Source organism: Bombus affinis, chromosome 4 (assembly GCF_024516045.1).
Source record: "Bombus affinis isolate iyBomAffi1 chromosome 4, iyBomAffi1.2, whole genome shotgun sequence".
NCBI lineage: Eukaryota > Metazoa > Arthropoda > Insecta > Hymenoptera > Apidae > Bombus > Bombus affinis.
The window spans coordinates 3,928,748-3,949,288 of NC_066347.1; the positions used below are offsets into that span (position 1 = coordinate 3,928,748).

Consider the following 20,541-nt stretch of genomic DNA (forward strand, 5'->3'; position numbering starts at 1 on the left):
AGGTCGTCGTGTAACTGATAACGCGTGAGCAAGTTTGTAAATGTTTAGCGCTGGTTCCAGTTAAATGGGAAGCTGTTTAGTGATTTAATTAACAACGGTACAAGATTTTAGTAAGTCAAGTAAATTTGCTTCAGAGATAGAGAGATATAATGGAACATCTAATCGAATTGCGAAGCTGCAACTTGGCGTGATCTGTCCGTGAAATTCTAAAAAAAAGATTGTTTTCTATAATAAGTTCGTGAGAAGATGAAGATGGAATTCACGAAAAAGGAACTGCGCGCAATCCAATCCAGAAAAAGACGATAGATTTTGAGGTCTCGAAATCGCGAAATCTATGTATGTATCAATGTGTAGAAAAGCGATTTGTGCAATCTAAAAATTGTATTCTCATCGACACGTTTAATAAATATTTTTCTGGCCATCTGAAAATGCCTGAACACGCGAAACGACGATTCTGGTTGCGCGAATCGATTTAATAATGTGTGCATTCGTGACCTAAACGAGTATAATTCAGCCAGTAATTTATCACTGCATTGTAATTACGGTCCTCATTGTTCCTTTCAAATCTCTACGGATTCAATTATTCGTACGGAGCGTGTATTTCAACCGTAAGTATACTGTGTCTCGTTTCAATTTGACCACCTTAACTATCTCACTCATCTTCGATGATGGGAAAAAACGCGAAGGAAAAACATTATACTAGATTTTTCTGTATATTTTTCTAAGAGAAACAAAGGAAAAGAAGATTTTCTTTTTATTTGCTAGACTTTTTACAATCAATTCTCATTGAGAATTATAAGTAAATTATTTTGGCGTGGTACTGTAACTTGGATTATAAGAGTTTATAGTATGTTTGATTCTAGTTAAATCTAATGCTAAATCTAGGTAAGGGTAATATCTTTTTAGTCTGCGGATCTGATCCGTCGTGGCAAGTAATTGGGTAACTAATGGGTTTTAGTGGTTGTTAACTCTTATATTATGTCTGTTACTGAATTTGGATATTTCTTCTTTAACTGTGGGTACTTTAAGATCGCGATGTATTGTTTCGCTAGTAACATACCAAAGTGCATCTGTTAAGGATCTTAGAGTCTTTGATTGGAATCGTTGGAGAATTACTCGCTGTTCCCCATAGTTGGATCCCATAGATCCAAACAGGTTTTAATATGGCTTTATATAGCATTATTTTACTCTGCATGTTTAAGTTGGAGCGCCTGCCAATGAGCCAGTAGAATTTTTTAGTTTTGATTTCAGTTGTTAGGAAAAGAAGATGATAAAAGAATCGTCTGAAAGTTTCAAATAAATTTTTCGAAGGTATTGCGGTATAAAGTAATCGTATGCACACGAGACGGGCATATCGTGAGTCGAAAGGATCATGTGTCGTCGAGTTAATTACTATAATTTAGAGAAGAGAAGCTAGTTCGGATAGTGCGGCTATCTTGAGGTCGTATAACCTATACTACAAGCCTTATACATATATTTAACTAACTTTGGGAGTCGATTAATTACGCGATTACTAAGTTGAGTATTTTGCTGCAAATGACTATTCTACAGATTGGATTACTACAAGATACGAAAAGATAGTCAATTTTTGAAAGAGCAGGGTTAGGAAATCTTAGTGATAGTTTTATATAGATACTGTATCGTTAATTAATTTTTAACGACGTGCAATTTTTTCTTTAATCTCATAATAGCGTAGCGGCACATGAGTCAACGGAACATTTGAATCAGGAGAGACTCATAATTTTGTGCCTTGGAATAGAAACGTAATTTTGGTTTGCTAGGTCTTAAAGTAAACGAATTCCGGACAAAATATTATTGCGTTATTTGTAATTGTCAACTGGAGTTACAATTGAATTTTTTATAATAACACCTGTCGATACAAATAAACGAACGTGCTCTCTAGGACAGTCTTATACTCGAATAGTTAGTCGAATAGCAAATAGAGAGTTGAATAGTAGCATTGAGCGAGCGACGATTACGATCAGCATACACTAATAAAGTCATATTAAAACCTGTTTGGACCTATGGGATCCAATTATGGGGAACAGCGAGTAATTCGAACATAGAGATTTTCTAACGATTCCAATCAAAATCTCTAAGATCCTTAATAGATGCACCTTGGTATGTTATCGATGAAACAATACATCGCGACCTTAAGATACTCACAGTTAAAGAAGAAATATCCAAATTCAGTAACAGATATAATATAAGAGTTAACAATCACCAAAACCCATTAGTTACCCAATTATTTGACACGACGGATCAGATCCGCAGACTAAAAAGACATTACCCTTTAGATTTAAGCATTAGAGTCAACTAGAATCAAACATACTGATACATAAACTCTTATAATCCAAGTTACAGTACCACGGTAAAATAATTTGCTTATAATTCTTAATGAGAATTGATTGCAAAAAGTCTACCAAATAAAAAGAAAATACACTAATTCTGTACTCGTACCTGCAGTGATTTTAATATAATTGATTATTACAATTTTATCACTCGTGTCTTTATTAAACAAACCAACAAGTTTAATATTCATCTTAATAGTACCTCCTATTATTTTTCCATTTATGTAATAACGTTAGATTCATAGATTGGATATCGCTCTGTGAATATGTTTCATTTATTAGAAATATTGAATAATTGCCACCATAGGTTTAATAAGTTAAGCGATCTTAGTTTATTGCACCCACTTGACCTATTAGACTAACAAATTTCGAATTTATCGAACTTATTTAATATATGTAGCAAGTTTGAGAAGTTCTGCTTACTTAATCCCAACTTAATCCCGACTGCCTTATTATTTGAAATTCTTAACGAACAAAGATTATTTATTTCATTGTAATTGCCTGATAATCGGCTTAAATAAATATGTTTATTCCAAGAAATATTTATTCACCACATGTTAAGAAATAAATATGATATTGTATAAAGTGTGGTTTATTCTAATCAAACGAACCTTTTAAGGATGTGCAGAGACTCTCGTGACTGATTGGTACGCGCAGCTTGCTACTTTAGAGAACTGTTTTCAACGATGGATTATAATATAATAGTAACTAGGTTTTTGCTAAAAATAGCATATCGTTATAAGTGTCTTTTCGCCGGAAGACCGTATGAATTGCAAAACTTGGATAAAGGTATAGCGGACGTCCCAGTTCGGCGGCTGTCTAAATGTCTCGATGATAAAACGGTTAGAATCGATACGTAATGCATGCATATGAATTGGTTCGCTTATAAATAAGTCCTTTCTTCCATGACCCGGCTGTTATTGACTGATAATGTATGCGGCGACGTAAGTAACGCGTTTGGCGTCTCATGAATTTTCAATGACAATGATTCGTGATAAAATGCAGGACGCAATTATAAATCGGGCGTATCATCTACTGTTTCATCATTCCCAATATATCCATGTAATAAGATGGATCGAAGATCCGATGCAGAAAATGAGCCGTTATAAACCACGAGGACCTTTATACAAAATTCTAAACTAACAGTGCTTAAGTAACTTAAACTTTAAATGCTTTCGTAGTATGTGACGCCGAAGTAAAAATTTCATTCTTTGCTTTCCTGCCACAATGTTATATAATATAATAATATATTTTTATTATAATGTAGTAATGTTATATACGTATAACAGGAAATAAATTAAAAATTTTAAGTAAGAGCTCTAGAACGAAATGTATCTGAAAGTGATAAGTATAGCAAAGTTTTTTTTTATTATTTAATTTATATTTTACAACTTGTCCAGCTGGACATTCGGTCAATTTTTCTAGCTTAATTGCTAAATAACATGTGGATGGCTACCCCCAAGGGGATACCATCTTCGAGTCTGTATAGCAAAGTGAAAGCCAACGATGAACGTTTTTATTTCAATCGTTTAATTGTACAAGATAAACCCATTTAACCCTTTCGAGATTAACAAGATATTTACGTACAAAGCTAACCGTTAGAAAAATCATTGGAGTTTTATTATATAATTTCACTGAGATTAAAAGCGTACAAATATCTGGAACGTAGAATTCTATTCAAAATAGGACTACATATTTCATCTAAAAACTGTTGTAAATTTGTGCAAATTGTAGCTGGTACTATTACACTGTTACGTTCATCGTTGAACGAAAAATCTGTTTCGACAATGCTAAATTCACGAATACACGAAGTCTGAAAATATCGTATAGTTTGTATCTTGCTCTTGCGATTGTAGTTGTAAAGTTAGCAGCGTAGCTATGTTAGTTTCCGTTTAAAGTTGAAATTAGCAGTAGAAATCAGATGGTCGTAATAAGTCAAACAGTAACCAGAATGTCAGAGGACGTCGAATAGCAAGTAGAACATCTCTCGGAAATTTCAACAGGAACCGTATCTCTCTAACTACTAGACTTCACTCCGCCAAACCTCATGACTTGTTAGACCTTATAAACTTTGCGTATAAACCTTGTACCGAGCAATTCTTTCAAACAAACTAAAGGATATTCGTAAAGATACTTCAATAATATTATCGCAGTCCTCAACGTACAAATTTTATTACATTTATTATTGGAATGGTAATCTAAGAGAGTTACCGCGTTACATCAATAAATAATCTTAAAATTCATAGCATTAAACGGTTCGACAACTCGGAAGGAATCCTTTAATCAATTCATTGGTAAATAACGAGCGCAAAATAATGAAATTGTTAATCGAAATTACTTTTTTCCAGGTTCATGGTGGTATTGGTGTGCCTCATATTTAGCGTTTTGTCGACGATAGACCAGTACAGTAATTTCGCGAACGAAACCCTCTTTTGGATGGTAAGTAGCTTTCTTCTATATTCATCGTCAATTTTTTACTCCCATTACATAAAAATTTCTTCATAGTGCACTTGAATAGATGTTTCGAGAATTTTTACATCTGTCGCTCATAATCATGACTATAAGTTTTAAATTAAGTCAAATTAGGTTTAAGGTCAAGTTATGTCTACTCTTTAGTTTAATATAATGGCTAACTAGAAGTCTTCCAAAGCCGGAAGACATGGATAATAATAAATAAATAAAAAAAAAGCTATACAATCGTGATTATCATTTGATAATTATCTTAAATTGATAATGGTAGTGTTTAAGAAGTAAAAGTAATCTCCTAAGATTGAAACTACAAAATTAATATATTTATTATATTAATATAAAAATAACACTACCTACGTAACATAAAGATCGGTAAGTAAATTTCTATTAGAAAATAGACTTGTAAGTTGAGAAATAATCAAAAGTTGAAATTGTTCATCCTGGAGAATTAAAACGCTATTACTAAATGACGTTTATGTTATAAATATATTAAGTAAAATATAAAAAAATAAAAGAAGAAATTACCGGGAATTCGTGGGAACAAAAATTGACTTATTCTCGGTGTTACTTGCACATCAAAATTCTTCGAATGCTACGCAAAATCGTAGAAGCTTAAGCTCAATACGAGTTTCGTCTCAAACAAAGCAGTAATTCGTTTGGAAAGTAATTCGAGCGTAGCTTGATTAAGATAAATTGGCCTAATTAATTATACCGGGTCTGAAAGCAGAAAGTCAGCTAGAAGTTCGTCAACATTCGAAATTTTCAATGCCAAAGGGCTGAGCTGTTTCCCGTAAACAAACACTTCTGAAATCACAGAGAACGATCTCTTTATTCCATATATCTTTCAGGGAAGCGTTTAACGTTCCATCGGTCTTTTAGTGCTTTTACACTGTTCTCGAGGAAACAACGTACTTTTCTTTTCCTTGAAAGCGCTTGTTGTCTACGATCCTGGTGGAAGATAGTGGCAGCTCAAAGCCATCGAGTTGCTTCTCCCTCATGTCTTGTTTATTTTCTGTTCACTGCTGAATCGACTACCCGAAACTACATATTGAAAGGTGAATTCTAACGTAGTTATCGTGTACTGTCGTATTCACATTGCGAATATTTTTGCAAATTTATACTTTTACGAATATGATAATTAAAGAGCATATTCGCGACTCTTCGGGTTTCAATCGTGGCTTTATTAGTACTTTGCGCTTCATTTTCAGGTCTGCCCTGAAGAAGTGAATTTAGAATATTCGCAAAATGTCGAAACAAAGCGTAATGTACTGATAAAAACGCGATGAGAACCCGAAGTACCATAACTATATTATCTAATCACCGTAAAAAATTAAAATCTAAAATAATCAAAAAATTTAACATAGATAAAAATTTATATTGCGATTGCAATGTCTTTCTAATTGCAGGTTTCAAGGTTACGCGGTACTAAAATAAAACTGTCCGTTCTAATGTGTATGCTTTAATATTAAATTTCCGTAAATCGATGTTTCGTTATAGAAGTCTGTATAGTTTGGCATGTGTTTCACGATTAATCGTGCTCAATGTGGATTTCAACCATTAATGGTCTTCAAACTGTTTGATAAATATCGGAATGTCGCGATAATGAAGATCGAAGTTCTAGACCTTCGAATTGTTCTCATTAGTAGATTCGAATTATCAGAATACCGAAGTTAATGAATCAATGGTTCAAAGATGTCGAGTAACATGAATTTTTAAGCCAAAGTTCGATAGTAATCGCCATTTGTTATGTGCTCCAATTATCAGTTAAAATAATTACAATTTGGTATTATATTTAAAAAAAAAAATTATTTCTTCACAAATTCGTTTTCTTAGAAATTTATATTGCAATATGTGTAATGAATTTATATTGACATGTATTTTCATATTGTATTTTGTATAATGATACATGTATACATTGTATTTTCTATTAAACTTCTCGCATCTTCTTTCCATTTCTTATCGCACTAAAGGACGTGGATAATTTGATCAACAGAAGTGGACGTTTAAAAAAATATTCCTCTATCTTACGCGTTTATTTGAAACGATTTGTGGAACGAGCGTAAATATCATTCAAGCTAAAAGGGTTCCTTCGTTCAGTTGAGAATAAACACAGCCAAATTGACAGAAACTTGAAAATGTTCAGATAGAAGTGCAGTGAGAACGGTATTTAACGGAATTGAGGTCGGAGGCGGAAAGGTCGATGGTGCGTTCAAATGTTAGATTAAAGAATAACGTTGACGGAATATGACTGGTGTACAATCAGAGAAAATAATAAGTAAATAATGCCGTAAATTTTTCAAAATTAACTCTGTAAAAAATACATGTCGGTTTTGCTCGTAAATATTTAATTTAATTTGGATTCTCGCATCGAACAACGCTGGAGAACGCACGTTACGCTTTCGGACGATTCACTACGAGCTATAGTATTTTTTCTGGATTTGAAATCTAATGTTTCACTATTTTATTCTTGTTTTGATAACCCTTTAATTGTAACGCGATGCGCTACCGTGGCAATATTATCGGTAAGTATTTAGTAGCACCGACGCATTAAATATAAATTGATTTTCGCATTTCCTACTACTGAAATACCTTTCATTCCATTTATTCGCCCTAAATTAAACACGATCGAATTATGCGAATACTATTTCGACACAAAGCCTTCTACTGTAATTGAAATTCCAGCAAGTTTTCGAAATGCACCCACTCTCTTCCGATACTAATGCGTCACGCTGTCTCAAAAGGCATCAAAAAGTAAAGACAATGATAGATTTTGAGGCATTCGGGGGGTATCGTAATTGCTTTTTCGAAAAGGAATTTTCCGTGTCCGTCTGTCCATGACCATTGTCAGACGAGCCATAAATCTTACTTATGTACCATGAGTACACACCATAAAAAGCTTTTTACGTGCGTATTACGAGCCTTGACACGTTACCATTTTTACCTTAATGATACATCTTGACTTCCGGTTTTCTTAGACAGATCTTGGTCTAAAAGTAAACGCAGGTGGACTGTTCGGGCTCGTACATTTCTCAATAACCAGTTCCTTTTTATAACTAACATCGGTAATTAATCAAAGGATTGTATCTTCTGTTCCTTTTGTCAAGAAGTATCAATGACAATTTTATTTTATATGTATCCGAAAATATTATATACGCTCGGCTACTTATTTGTCCATATTAGGTATATATAAATTACTATATAGGTATAATTAAATTATATATAGATATACATAATTACAATAATAATATAATTATGATAATAAATATGTAACGATACAAGAATAATATTTAATTATATATATACCAATCGACAAAAAGTTCATTCACCCTTTTAATTACCTTCTGTCATTCAACGCTAATTCTATCTGTGAAATATTAACACTATGAATCATCCAAATTCAAACCAATCCAAATTTAATCCAAATCTCGAATCTAATTCTTAACATGTAGGTAAGTTAAATATTCTTACCATTATTATCTGTTATTGAATTTTAACACCATCCAGAATATCAACGAAGTATTCGTGCGAAATAGGGCTTAAAAAAAAAAAAAAAAGAAAAATGTGAAAGTTTCACGGGACAGCAGACCATCGCGATTCTGTCATCGATGTCCCCATTTTTACAGGGCGACGTGTCATTGCAATAAAGGTCGTACAATCGATACAGCATCTCTATATGTATAGCATCGCGCTCGTTGTACATTTATTTTAAGAACAGGAGACTAATGATTCCGCTGCCTAGAAAGTCATCAAGGAAATGCCTTGCTCCCTGTTATTACAATTATCGATTATTCGAGGCAATTTACATCGCATTTTTCTCGCTCATTTAACCTATTGACTTGTTTATTCGCATTTCCAATGCGTTTGTCATTGATCGTTTAATGAAATTTGTTCGATGTTTGTGTTTATTCAAATATTTGTGTAGTATTATTCTGTAAATTTTTCTTCTTAATTCAAAGATGCTTTTTTTTTGTTCCCTTTCCTCCTTGTTTTTCTAATAATAATAATTCTTCTAATTTTATTTCTTCCGCGATGAAGAAACTAATTAAATTAAATTAAGTTCCTCGACGAGCTTTATCCAAACACTGTTTCAACGGAAACGCGAATGTTGCACTGCCAATATTTGTTGTAATACGAGTAAATGTAGCATGTTCTGTTGTAGAATACAAGAGAGATTTTAATTTCATTTTTTTTAATTGATCCTCTTGATATGCAATTTCAATTTTGGAAGCTGCATGCAATATACGAACGATAAAATAAATATGAAACTTGCTAAACTGAAATTTATGATAAATAAAATTTATCATTAATAGATCATTATGTGTGTGGAATTTACTTATCTCTTTCATGAAACGCCCTCTTGAAACTTTTAAACGTTATTATTGAAGGAACGCGTAAATCAGTAAATTTTGCAACACTTGTACTTTCATATTACAAAGCATGTTTTATTATACGTGACATATTTCATCACACAGAATGCAATACAAAGTGTTTGAAATGTCAGAGATAGAACGTGTGTGATGAAACGTGTTCGTGTGTATGTAAATCAGATACAAGATAAAATTGTTAAATAAAGATACAATTTCAGTTAAGTTTCAAAAATTAAAATCGTATAACGATTGAGTTTCATCATTTTAAAGATTCTGTACTAAAAATTCCTATAAAAAATTGTATATAATAATACAGTTAGACATGGTGTTAAAATGAACTATTATATGCGATATAACGAAGAAGAACATCGAACCGAAAAACACGCGGCAACAACAAGTAAACAATTCCAATCAATCTGATTGAAACATATGGAATGTACAGTTAGAATATTCTTTGACAAAGTTATACATTCGAATCTAGTGGGCTATTCAAATCTCTGTTAAAAAAGAAGTTTTCATGGTAACGTAGAGAATAAAGCGGTGTTTGAATTGCGTGGAATGGAAAAAATGGTGAATGGAGGTTGAACGGTCAGAATGTACGGCATGTGGATATAAGCTGAACATGTGATTATCTAATATTTTTCATGCTCTACTGTTCGGAAAAACTATTTGAACGATGTTTAAATTGTTTCTTCTTTTTTTTTAGTTTTAATTGCATTTAACCACATTTATATTACTACATTTTATATGTAATATCCAGAAACTGACATGCCTTATACGTCCTATATTTTAACATTAAAAGCTCATACTTCCTTTTCGATATTCATCGATTTATTTCATTTTAAAACTTGCATATCTAATCTCAAACATTTTCTATTAGATGCACATGGTTATATAAAAGCAAACATCAACTTTAACCTTAAGCATCGTACGTAAACCAGAATTAAATACTTGTTGTTATATTATACGAAAATTTTTGTGTATCCGAGCTATTTTTCCTAACTTTCGTCTTCCTATTAATTCGGATACGAAATATCCTAGTGCTTGCGATAAGATCCAAAAGCATTTAATTTTTTAAATCTTCCACATGCGTCTGGTACGTTTTATATTTCAACATTAAAAACATCGTATTTTTTCTCGGTATCCATCGATCTATTTTATTCTATCGATCGATTTTATTCTATCGATTGCACATTCGATCTCAAACATTTTCTGCCATTTTCGATTGAGAAGTTTGGCAAGTTAATTAAAAGCCTTGCATTATGCACTCTCTTTCGTGTTTACAGGAAATATGTTTGGTGGTGTTCTTTGGCGTGGAATACCTAGTGAGGTTGTGGAGTGCGGGATGCAGATCGAAGTACATGGGTTGCTGCGGCAGGCTCCGTTTCATACGGAAACCGATTTGTATCATAGGTGAGTGCGTTTCGCTAATGCACGTCAAGTCCCAGACTAATTAGTCCGCAGCCCAAGGGCTGATCCAATATTCGCGTTGATCGATTGTCGTGGCCGAAATTGAAACTTCCCCCGGTGACAAAACTGTTTGTCGGACTCGTGTCCCTGCTGATTTCATTACCGCACTTGTCATTCATTCGTTATCTATATGAGATATCCTCTCATCAAGTTCGATCGAACATCATATCATCAGGATACCCTACATTCAGTTCTATAAGTTGACTCTCTAAGTTGATTCTCCGAGTTGACCAACAAACAGAGAAGTCTATGGGTTCATGAGACACAGTGATTTGTATTAAGCGTCAAAAGCTGAGATTATGATTTACCGATTACGATATTATACCCTGATTGAGACGTATCGAATGGCTCATCATTCGTTGAGATTTTTTTCAAAATTACTTTTCTGCAGTAGGATAACGAATACCATTTATGTTGATTATTTAATATTCGTACATGACAAATTTGTTACTTGGAAAATGATTTTTAAAATTTATCGAATGGTTTCTTTTTTGTTCAGATTTTCGTTAATATTCGAGTACAACAAATTTACTACTAAGAAATTGTCAGGAACGTTCCTATTAAAATCGGAATGCAAACTTTCCAGAGTTTAGCGAATTATAATCTTCGTATTAAAAGGATCAGTTAACGCTTTCGAGTCTATGTTACAAACATAAAAGTAAGATAAATTCGTTACCTTCATCAAGTGCCAATTATCGAGTTAAGCCTCGTACATTACATTCCTTCTCCAATTCAAAATATCGTTATCCTTTCTGAATCTTCTATAATTATAACTGTACGACCTTAATATTAAATAATCTTATTAAGGATATTTATCGCTAAAATATCTTATATTGATAAAATTCCGATCGATAATACCGAAATGTTTCACATCTATTCTAATATCATGTACGCGATTCCATTGTGATTCATGAGCTATCCGACGTAAACTCGCTACGGGCGATGCTTCTCGTGCTGTTCACGTAATTGAATCGCGCGAAAGTATAATCGAGATCGTTCGAGAATGAACAGCGACGGCTTCGTGACGCGCGACTTGATTCGCGATCAAACGAACTTTACGAGCGTGGTAAATTGTAACACGGTGCCGGATATTAATCGGATCAGGCATCGCGTGTTTATCGGTAAGGCCGATTACACACGCTCGATTTCCATGGAGTGAATAACCAGCGTAGCGTCGCGGAATGGCGAGGAAATGTCATCGGCCATAGATGTGCACGTGTCATGGGTTATACCTGGCACTGTTTCAGTCACAACACGATAGAATCGGTATTTTGTGAAACTAAATCATTTTGAGATATCATTTATCCGCTTCAGGGTAAGCGCGGATGAGATGCTGCATATTTTGAAAAGTTCATACCGTGGCAAAGTTCTGCAAGGAAAAATTGTTTCAAGTATTCATATGGAGCGATGTTTCAAGAATGGATGTCGTTGTACCCTTGCTTTCGTTAAAATAAATTAAAGTTGTAGTATATATATTTAAAAATTGAAATTTTTTATACAAATCGCCTGATTATCTTGATTTTCTTTTTGTTATTTCTATTCTTCCGAATTTTGTTATCTTAAAATGTCTTTTTCTATTTTATACATTAAAGAAATGAGTCTATCTCGACTGTGCTTGTAATAATGCGGCGAGTATCCCAACTATCGATATAAAAATTGATACACTATCGTTACGCTAGTATGAACATTTACTGTCACTCCATATGAATTTTCTATCCTATGACATCGATCGTTAATTGCCTTTTTTTGTTTTTTTTCTGCTTTCTCTCTTCAGATTTAATCGTGGTGGTCGCGTCTATGGTGGTGTTGTCGGTGGGAAGCAATGGTCAGGTGTTCGCCACTTCCGCTATAAGAGGAATCCGATTTTTACAAATATTGCGGATGCTTCATGTCGATCGACAAGGTGGCACGTGGCGACTTCTCGGCTCCGTCGTTTTTATTCATCGTCAGGTACGTTAATCAATGTCTAAATTTAGATTCAATAAGTATCAATTATTGATTATATAGAATATTTTACGTTTTCTCGCGTTCTATTTGATACTTGTATCTATATCGAATGTTCTCATCGGACTTATTACGCAATCAATACATACATATGTTTACAGTTATTTAGGTCAATAATTTCGATAAATAATTTCATCGAGAAACGATTCCACTAGCCAGTGTAAAATGACGCGATGCTTCATCGTATTTTTTACAATTTCATACTTTTCAGGAGCTGATCACGACATTGTACATCGGGTTCCTAGGTCTTATTTTCAGCAGCTACTTCGTGTATCTTGCCGAAAAGGATGTTGTTGGACCCGATGGCAAAACAGATTTTTCCAGCTACGCCGATGCGTTATGGTGGGGCGTGGTATGTGATTTTTATTTTTAAATGCTTGCTTATTGTACAATTTCATAGCTTTATTAGCACTGGTACAAACTATCTTGTCATTCTAAGCGATATTATACACATGTATTTCGACGTTTCGTATGCACAGTCTGTCTGAAAAATATTTCCTTAAGTTTTATATTTCTTACGCTATTGTATAAAATGTATGAATGTTGTCTACCAATTTTTATCGTCTTTTTGAGGTCACATTTACATATATATATATACACGTAAGTATACACGAGGAAATGACACAACGTACAAATATGTATAAGGATGAACGATATGTGTATGTGTGGTGTAGGATACGTGCAATTTTATGCGGACGAGAAAACAATAGAAGACGAATGCGAGATGAAAAAGAACTTTACTAGAAAAAAGAATCGAAGATCGTATCACGCGAGAAATATTCTTGTACTTTTTCATTTTTTATCATCTTTCTTACTCTTCTACTTTCTTTTGTTTAATAATTTCTACTTTCTTTTATATAATAATAGTTCAATAGCGATTCGAAATTACTTCAAATTCGCAGGAATAATCATTTCCGACGCAGTTACGTATTTAAATTAACATTTTATTAGGGAATGTCTATAAAGCATTAACAGAAAGAGTTTGAATATAAAATTCGCCGTTATATTAGTTGATAAAATAATTGGACGACAATTATTTGAAGTATCTGGCAAGTTAATGTAATCGAGGGTAATCGATAGGTAACATCGAGTTCCATTGGCCGGATAATACGGTTAAATGAGGAGACACATACATATATGTACATACGTATAAATGTCAGAAACGTTGTATTAAATAAAACGAATTTTATCTCGAACCAATTGCCAATTACCATGAATTTGAAAACGTTACACGTTTTAATTTGATAACGAGTATGTTGAAAGCCTAAATCTTGCATGATAGAGATAAGATGTATATAATTAGAGATAAAGATATATGTATATATAGTTCCGTTTAGTTTAAGTAAGTCACAAATGTTGTAAGACAATGATATTTAGAAATAAAAGCTGGATTTTGGGAAATTTTATTTCACAAACGGTCTTGGAATATTTGAATTAAAATCTACAAATACTTGTGTCTTTTAGTCAGATCTTTGATTCCAAAATTTCGAATCGGTTTCGGCGGAAATATTTTTGCAAATGGCTATACAAATATTCGGAAGCTTTCGTTTTAATCCACGAGTACGCATTTCTATCGATTTCTTCTTTTTACAACATCGGAGTGATTTTAACAAAGAAAATATGGGAAAAAACTTATTACTTTTATTGGGAACAATTAATAAATACAAATTCGTTGTTGGTTTATAGCTTTTTCCGACGAGTACTTGTAACAAACGAATGCCGAAAATGTAATACAACTCTAGCTACGATGAAATTTCGTGTATTGTCTTTTTTTCAGGTATACACATGTACAGCAACAAAGCGACTACATGTAGATGATTGGAAAATTTCATAAACAACGAAACAGATGCAGTAGGATCTGCGTAAATCTTGTTATCATATTTCCTTATTAATTATTAAACAGTTAAAAGCAGTTGTACTTTTGGGAATTTATAAAACGAATGCTTTTACTTTAAAATTATATGTTTACTTTTAATCAATTATCAAACTTGTTCTGATAATATCAAGGAACAGGAGACGCAAATGTCAACGACAACCTTTTTATATTTTTCTCAAAATTAGAAATTTTCGAATTAAGATTAAATTAAATTGGAAAAGACTTGAAATAAATTTTAAAGAAAAATTTAAACCATTGCAAATCATCATTTGCGATCACTCTTATTATATAATCTCGACGTTATTCGATAAACTCTGTAATTAAAAAATTTTTATAACGATCATTGCGAATAACTATGTAGGTTGTATAATATCAAGCAGATTCGAAGTAACGAAACCAGATATCTAGAAAAAGTATGAAAAACATCTGTGAAAAGTCACTGCAAAATTGACAACGAATCGTCTGAATTTCGTAACGTCTATCAGAGGATCAAGCTACATATGTGTATATATGTATCCCTGCTCATTCACACAGCTCCACTTAATAATCCCCCAGCTCTTGCTCCACTCGTTCGATTTCTATTAACGCCAATAATTAATTGGAATCACGGATTTCTCCAGATTTTCGTCGAAACCAATTGAACTGACTCGATCGTACGGACGACTGTTTGTTAAGCGACTGCCGCTAATCATTCGGAAAATATGTCTGTATTTATAGCTGTTGTCGAACGGGCAGCAACGAGCCGAGGATCGATGAAACCGAGGCCGAGAATTTAAATGTGGGCTTGATTAACGTCGCCTCGCGGATTGCCGCTGTTCAACCGCTGTCCGATTTTCCAGGAGACGGGAAATTCTCCTGGAATCGTTTCGCCGCGACTGAAAGGGACGCGGCGCGGAATTGAAATTTTAATTAGGTTGTTTTTCAATTTGGTGTTAATTACCACGCTGCGCTCAACCGGAACAAGCTTTAATAAATTACCTGTTGGCTAATGGCAGTGGCGCAATAACGCATAATATCAAATTTACGGTGAAATCGGAAATTACAATTTCTATATTCCTTCCAGTTTGATCGGGAGTTGCTTTGAGGTCATCGTGCTGCGAATTTCAAATTCGTAATGAGTATATTGGTTTTACAGGTGTACATGTACTTTCTGTGGTTTGATCTCTTGTGCGCTTCCTCTTTTTCTTTTTTCTTTATTATACATTTATTTTCGAATTTTATTTTTGACATTATTTTCTTCGAATACCAGTTGTTGGTTCTTTTCTTAAATTTAGCAAAATTGTTGCTTCAGTCGTACAAGCTGTACAGTGGTTTGTTAATTTTCTTGACATTATTTCTTCTTCCTTAGTCAACTGTTTTATACAATTTTATACAATATATAGTGTTAAGAGAAAATATATTTCTTTTATTTGTTTGCGAGGAAGTGTGATGTTGATAAAATGGTTATCATAAAGACAGAAGTAATCATTACCACGTTTTTATGATGTTAGAAGTTACGATGAAAATTATTTAAGTAACTTTTTTAAATAAAAGTACAGATTCTCTTTCTTCGTATTTTCAGAATGCTTGAACTCTTCTAACGTGAAATGATTTTATTTCTTTTTCAGATTACCGTGACCACGATTGGTTACGGTGATACTGTCCCACAAACGTGGATGGGAAAAATAGTCGCCTCGTGTTTCAGCGTATTCGCCATATCCTTTTTCGCACTTCCAGCCGTAAGTATAATACGTATAGCGTTATACATTCTTCCATATATTTTCCATTTTGACTTCTTGCGTAAATTTTATATTTTATTCGTCGATATTTCTAACGTTAAAAAGAATATTCTGAAAGGAACAATTTCTTATTTTCGAAAACAAGCATTATACGTATTTTCCAATGATAGTAAAACAAACTACCCTTTATAACTGTTATAACAATTGTACCAATAGTTGGATTGTTGACATTCGCATTAACACGTGGACTGCAGATGACGCAACTGTAGCGTCATGACCTAGTTGCTTCCGAAAGCGGATTACGCTACGTTGGCGTCAGTAGCTAATGATCTTCAAATGTTGTCGAAAAGGAATTGACAAGTTTAAGATTATTAAGTTACTTATATAAATAGTTTTAAGACTAATTTCACTCACAATGGAGGGCCACGCAGTCAACGTGTTAAAAGATAAAACACAAACGAGCTGTTCACAGGCAAAAGTGGCTAACTCAACTTTTTGAAAGTTTTCAAATTTTACTGTCAAAGCACTCGATCGATGCTTAACTTATATAATTTCATCAACTGCTTCTGTTTCTTGTTTCGTGGAATTAAGCGATTTGGTAAATACGCGTTTCAGGGAATATTAGGCTCTGGTTTTGCATTAAAAGTCCAGCAAAAACAACGACAAAAACACTTCAACAGACAGATACCAGCCGCTGCGATGTTAATACAGTGTCTGTGGAGGTGCTACGCTGCCGACAAAGCCATCAACAGCGTGGCCACGTGGAATATCTACATCAAAGATCCAACACCAGCCGGACAACCGTCCACACCTTTGGGAAAGGTAAGATTTCGCGATTTTTTGGCCCGAGTTCAGTGGCAGTAGCTACTGTAGCCGTTGATTGTTGCTGTTTCTAGTTGCTTACGAATCGTCTAATTGGACGCTGACGATTGCGATATTCGTTCTTTGCCGTTCTTTAGGCCGGGATCATTTCAGTCATTCTTGTTTTCAATGACGGACCGGATTCAGAATATCACGATTGGAGATTTGGTTGATGTTTATTTTCGTTGAACAGATTACGGTGGATGTTACTGTAAAATAGTAGATGTAATGGTAGTTATAATGTGTCGATGTTTGAAAGTTTGAAAGTTTGAATGTTATCAGCGTTAGAAATTGTTGTAAGTGAGAGTCAGTAGTGAAAGTTTGACAGTTTGGTAGAAGTTTCGTAATAAATTTGTTTATTGATGAATTTTATGTAAAAGTCTGTGTATAGAAATGTTTGTGTGTAGAAGGAAATATTTGTTGAGAAATTAAGAATTAAATTCCATATTTTCGATATGAATCTGAACTTTGTGTGGCATTTAAATGCTGTATATATTTTGGGAAGTTTGTAGATTATTGTACAGAATAACATATTCTTTTAAGTATAGTTGTATGTTTGGTACATATTTATTTCTGATATATGTTTATAGATGAAAGATCGTTCTAGTTATTTCAATGTGCATTCTTTTGAAAATTTTGTTCGTAATTATCATCTAATCGCTGCACTGTACTTCTCACACATGTAAATCAAATGAAGATATTTTTCAAACGAATAATTATCAAATAGAAAAATTTGAAAGTAATTTAATTTGACTTTTTACATCACTGATTCGAGCAAAGATTACAATAATTGAAAATTAAATATGAAACAACGATGTCTGACTATTTTGAGAATGAGAAAAGTTACAGAAATTCATAATTTTACAGTAACATATACGCTTATCTGTTGCAACAATAGGAAAAACATCGAGCTAGTTTCCTTTATTTATGTTCTGAACGTCCCTTTCTCACAATTGAAATTTCGTTTGATCTTCCTGCCGTATGTGAGACGGCGTTGCCTCGTTTGATCTCGGTAAACTATAATACACCAAATTTCAGAGAATTCAGTTACGAAAGAGATTATTCGCTTTTATTTTCGTTACAAGGTAACGTCATCAGTCTATGATATTTTCCTTAAAGAAACAATATTAGTTGGTAATTTGTTCAACTATTTCAAACTGTTTTCTTATTCTATTTTATATGGGATTGTATTAATTAAATATTACCGAGATTTTTCGAGTCGGTATACAACATAAAACGTTTTTAAAATGACATTAGAAAATTTACAGACGTATTATCGTCAAAGCAATCCAAATATAGTTTGTAATTTATGTATAAAGTATTTGTATAATTTTTTGTATAAAACAAATTTCCTATAATTTCTAATACGTTTTTATAATAATCTATACAACACTTCATGCTGTTATTTTATGAAATACAAGACGAGATTTAATTTTTTGGCATAAAAATCTTTCCAAATGTTATCCTTCCAAAATTCCTCAAAATTTAATAAACGATGCAGCTATTTTGAAAAATTATATCGTGCATAATATCATTTATGCGTAACACAGCAGTGAAGATGAATATTACTAACACGTACCAAAATTCCAATCTCAAAAGTAATAACTAAAAGTAAATAACGAAGCGCGTAAAGTAAGGTAATGATTTTCCGCAGTCTTAATTTTTCAAATGTATATCTGTGATTTTCCGACGTCATTTCAAAAACAACCTGCTTATATCAGAGTTCTCGTTCGAGTTTGATATCGATAATGAATTGTTTGGATTGAAGGTACTTATTGGCATGTTGATTCGTTAATTACCGTTAAAATTGAGAAAATTTGCGACTTCCATTTCACTTGAAGAGATAAAAAATGGAAGGAAAAAAAAGAGAAAGAGAACGAAAAGAAACGTTAATTAATACGGAGATACACGAAGTTCCGTGAAATTAGTATCGATCGCAGGACTTCGATTATCCCACAGGGTCATGCAAATAATTTGGCAGTGGATGTATGCAAGCAGAGAATGCGAATTCTGCTCTGTGTTTTTAATGTGCCGTTCAATATATTCGAAATATAATAATAACTGAGTGTTGCTCGTGATTATTCGTGTGTTGATGCAGTTTCAAATTACGCTTGGAAGCTTCTGTATTATTATATTTTCTCAGTTTTCTGTCGTGGCACGAGAAAAATCTCGCTTCTCTATTGTTTATCCGAACCCTCCTCTGTTGCGTTCATTATTTCATCGTTGAGGAAACGAATTACATCGATTTCTTTCGTAGGGATCGTTTGCCTCTTAACGAAGCGTTAACTTCCGTTTCGTTTGTTCACGAATTTCCGAAACGCGCTGTAATTTGCCGTGTGATCGAATTAGGGATGGTCTTTTGCCTATAACAAAAGAGAAATTGCGAAAAAGATCCCTTTTACCTGGAAAGAACTTTTTGAATGGTTCATTGATTAATGTACATATTTAGTTTCATGGATTAATAACAGAAATTTATTTTATTCACTGATAAACGTTATATGAATGTGTTAAAGAATTTCAATTAAATTGGAAGAATTTTATTTGCAGTTATTTAAATATAATCGAAAATAGTTTGATGTTCATTTGTCTGAGAAGGATTAGTGTTTCCTTTTTCTCAAAATTTAAAAGTTGTTTCTTAAGAGTCAAAAAAATTATTTTTATATATTTCAGATATTTAAGTAGATACAAGCGTACAAATTTGCATTACAAGGAAAGTTAATAAAAATTTTATCGTATTTTTGAATAGAATAAGATTAATTTACATTTTTATCTATTATATCATAAACAAACATCTCTCATTCGATTACATTAGAAGGGCGATTATTATTTTTGGCATCGATCATGTGTAATTTAATTTTAAGTGAATGCTTAATTGTATTTGTTTATGTATTTTTTCTTTGTAATGAATCATGCAACATTTTATTAAAAGGAAGCTCAAGAAAACTTGAGTCATCAACTGAATAAAGGTTTTTCATTTCTCGATAATATTTAACATTTTTTCATAAACCTTGCTTTCAAAACTCTGATTAATCAAGTGTTATGCAAATCGCTTCTCGCATCTAGGTACTGCTTAAAAATGAAAAAAAAATTTTAATTTAATTTTTTTTGGTATCAAATAACCGATACGACTTAATTTAAGTTTGTATCATATTCGGGTACGTATCAGTTCGAGAAATATATTATATTTAAAAAATTTGTTCCTAACCATGCTGTTTTTAATACAACTTTTTTAAACGTAATATTCTTGGCAGTAATTTAATTATTTCGCTTGGAAAATTGTATTTGTTAATATTTTGTGGCTGATGCAAATTATTATTTTTCCTCTTTGTTTCTTCTTGCTCAGCTGCCATCGAACACAATGTCTATAGACAATAGAAATATAAAAAATGATAAATTAATTCTACAGAGAATAACGAGTATACTAG

General features: G+C 32.9%; 2 protein-coding genes across 13 annotated transcripts in view; one reads left to right on the forward strand and one right to left on the reverse strand.

Moving 5' to 3' along the window:
- LOC126915589 (phospholipase DDHD1-like) overlaps positions 1-20,541 on the reverse strand; it is a 410,369-nt gene that overhangs the window by 144,768 nt on the left and 245,060 nt on the right. The gene's annotated exons all lie outside the window — the stretch shown is intronic.
- The window catches only part of LOC126915585 (potassium voltage-gated channel subfamily KQT member 1), a 143,532-nt gene that overhangs the window by 101,795 nt on the left and 21,196 nt on the right, over positions 1-20,541 (forward strand). For all 12 annotated transcript variants that reach the window (XM_050720381.1, XM_050720383.1, XM_050720385.1 and 9 more), the window contains 6 exons: positions 4,700-4,790; positions 10,474-10,600; positions 12,432-12,607; positions 12,873-13,013; positions 16,145-16,255; positions 16,871-17,077. In XM_050720381.1, the coding sequence (XP_050576338.1) occupies positions 4,700-4,790; positions 10,474-10,600; positions 12,432-12,607; positions 12,873-13,013; positions 16,145-16,255; positions 16,871-17,077 (853 nt within the window). The remainder of the gene's footprint in view (positions 1-4,699; positions 4,791-10,473; positions 10,601-12,431; positions 12,608-12,872; positions 13,014-16,144; positions 16,256-16,870; positions 17,078-20,541) is intronic.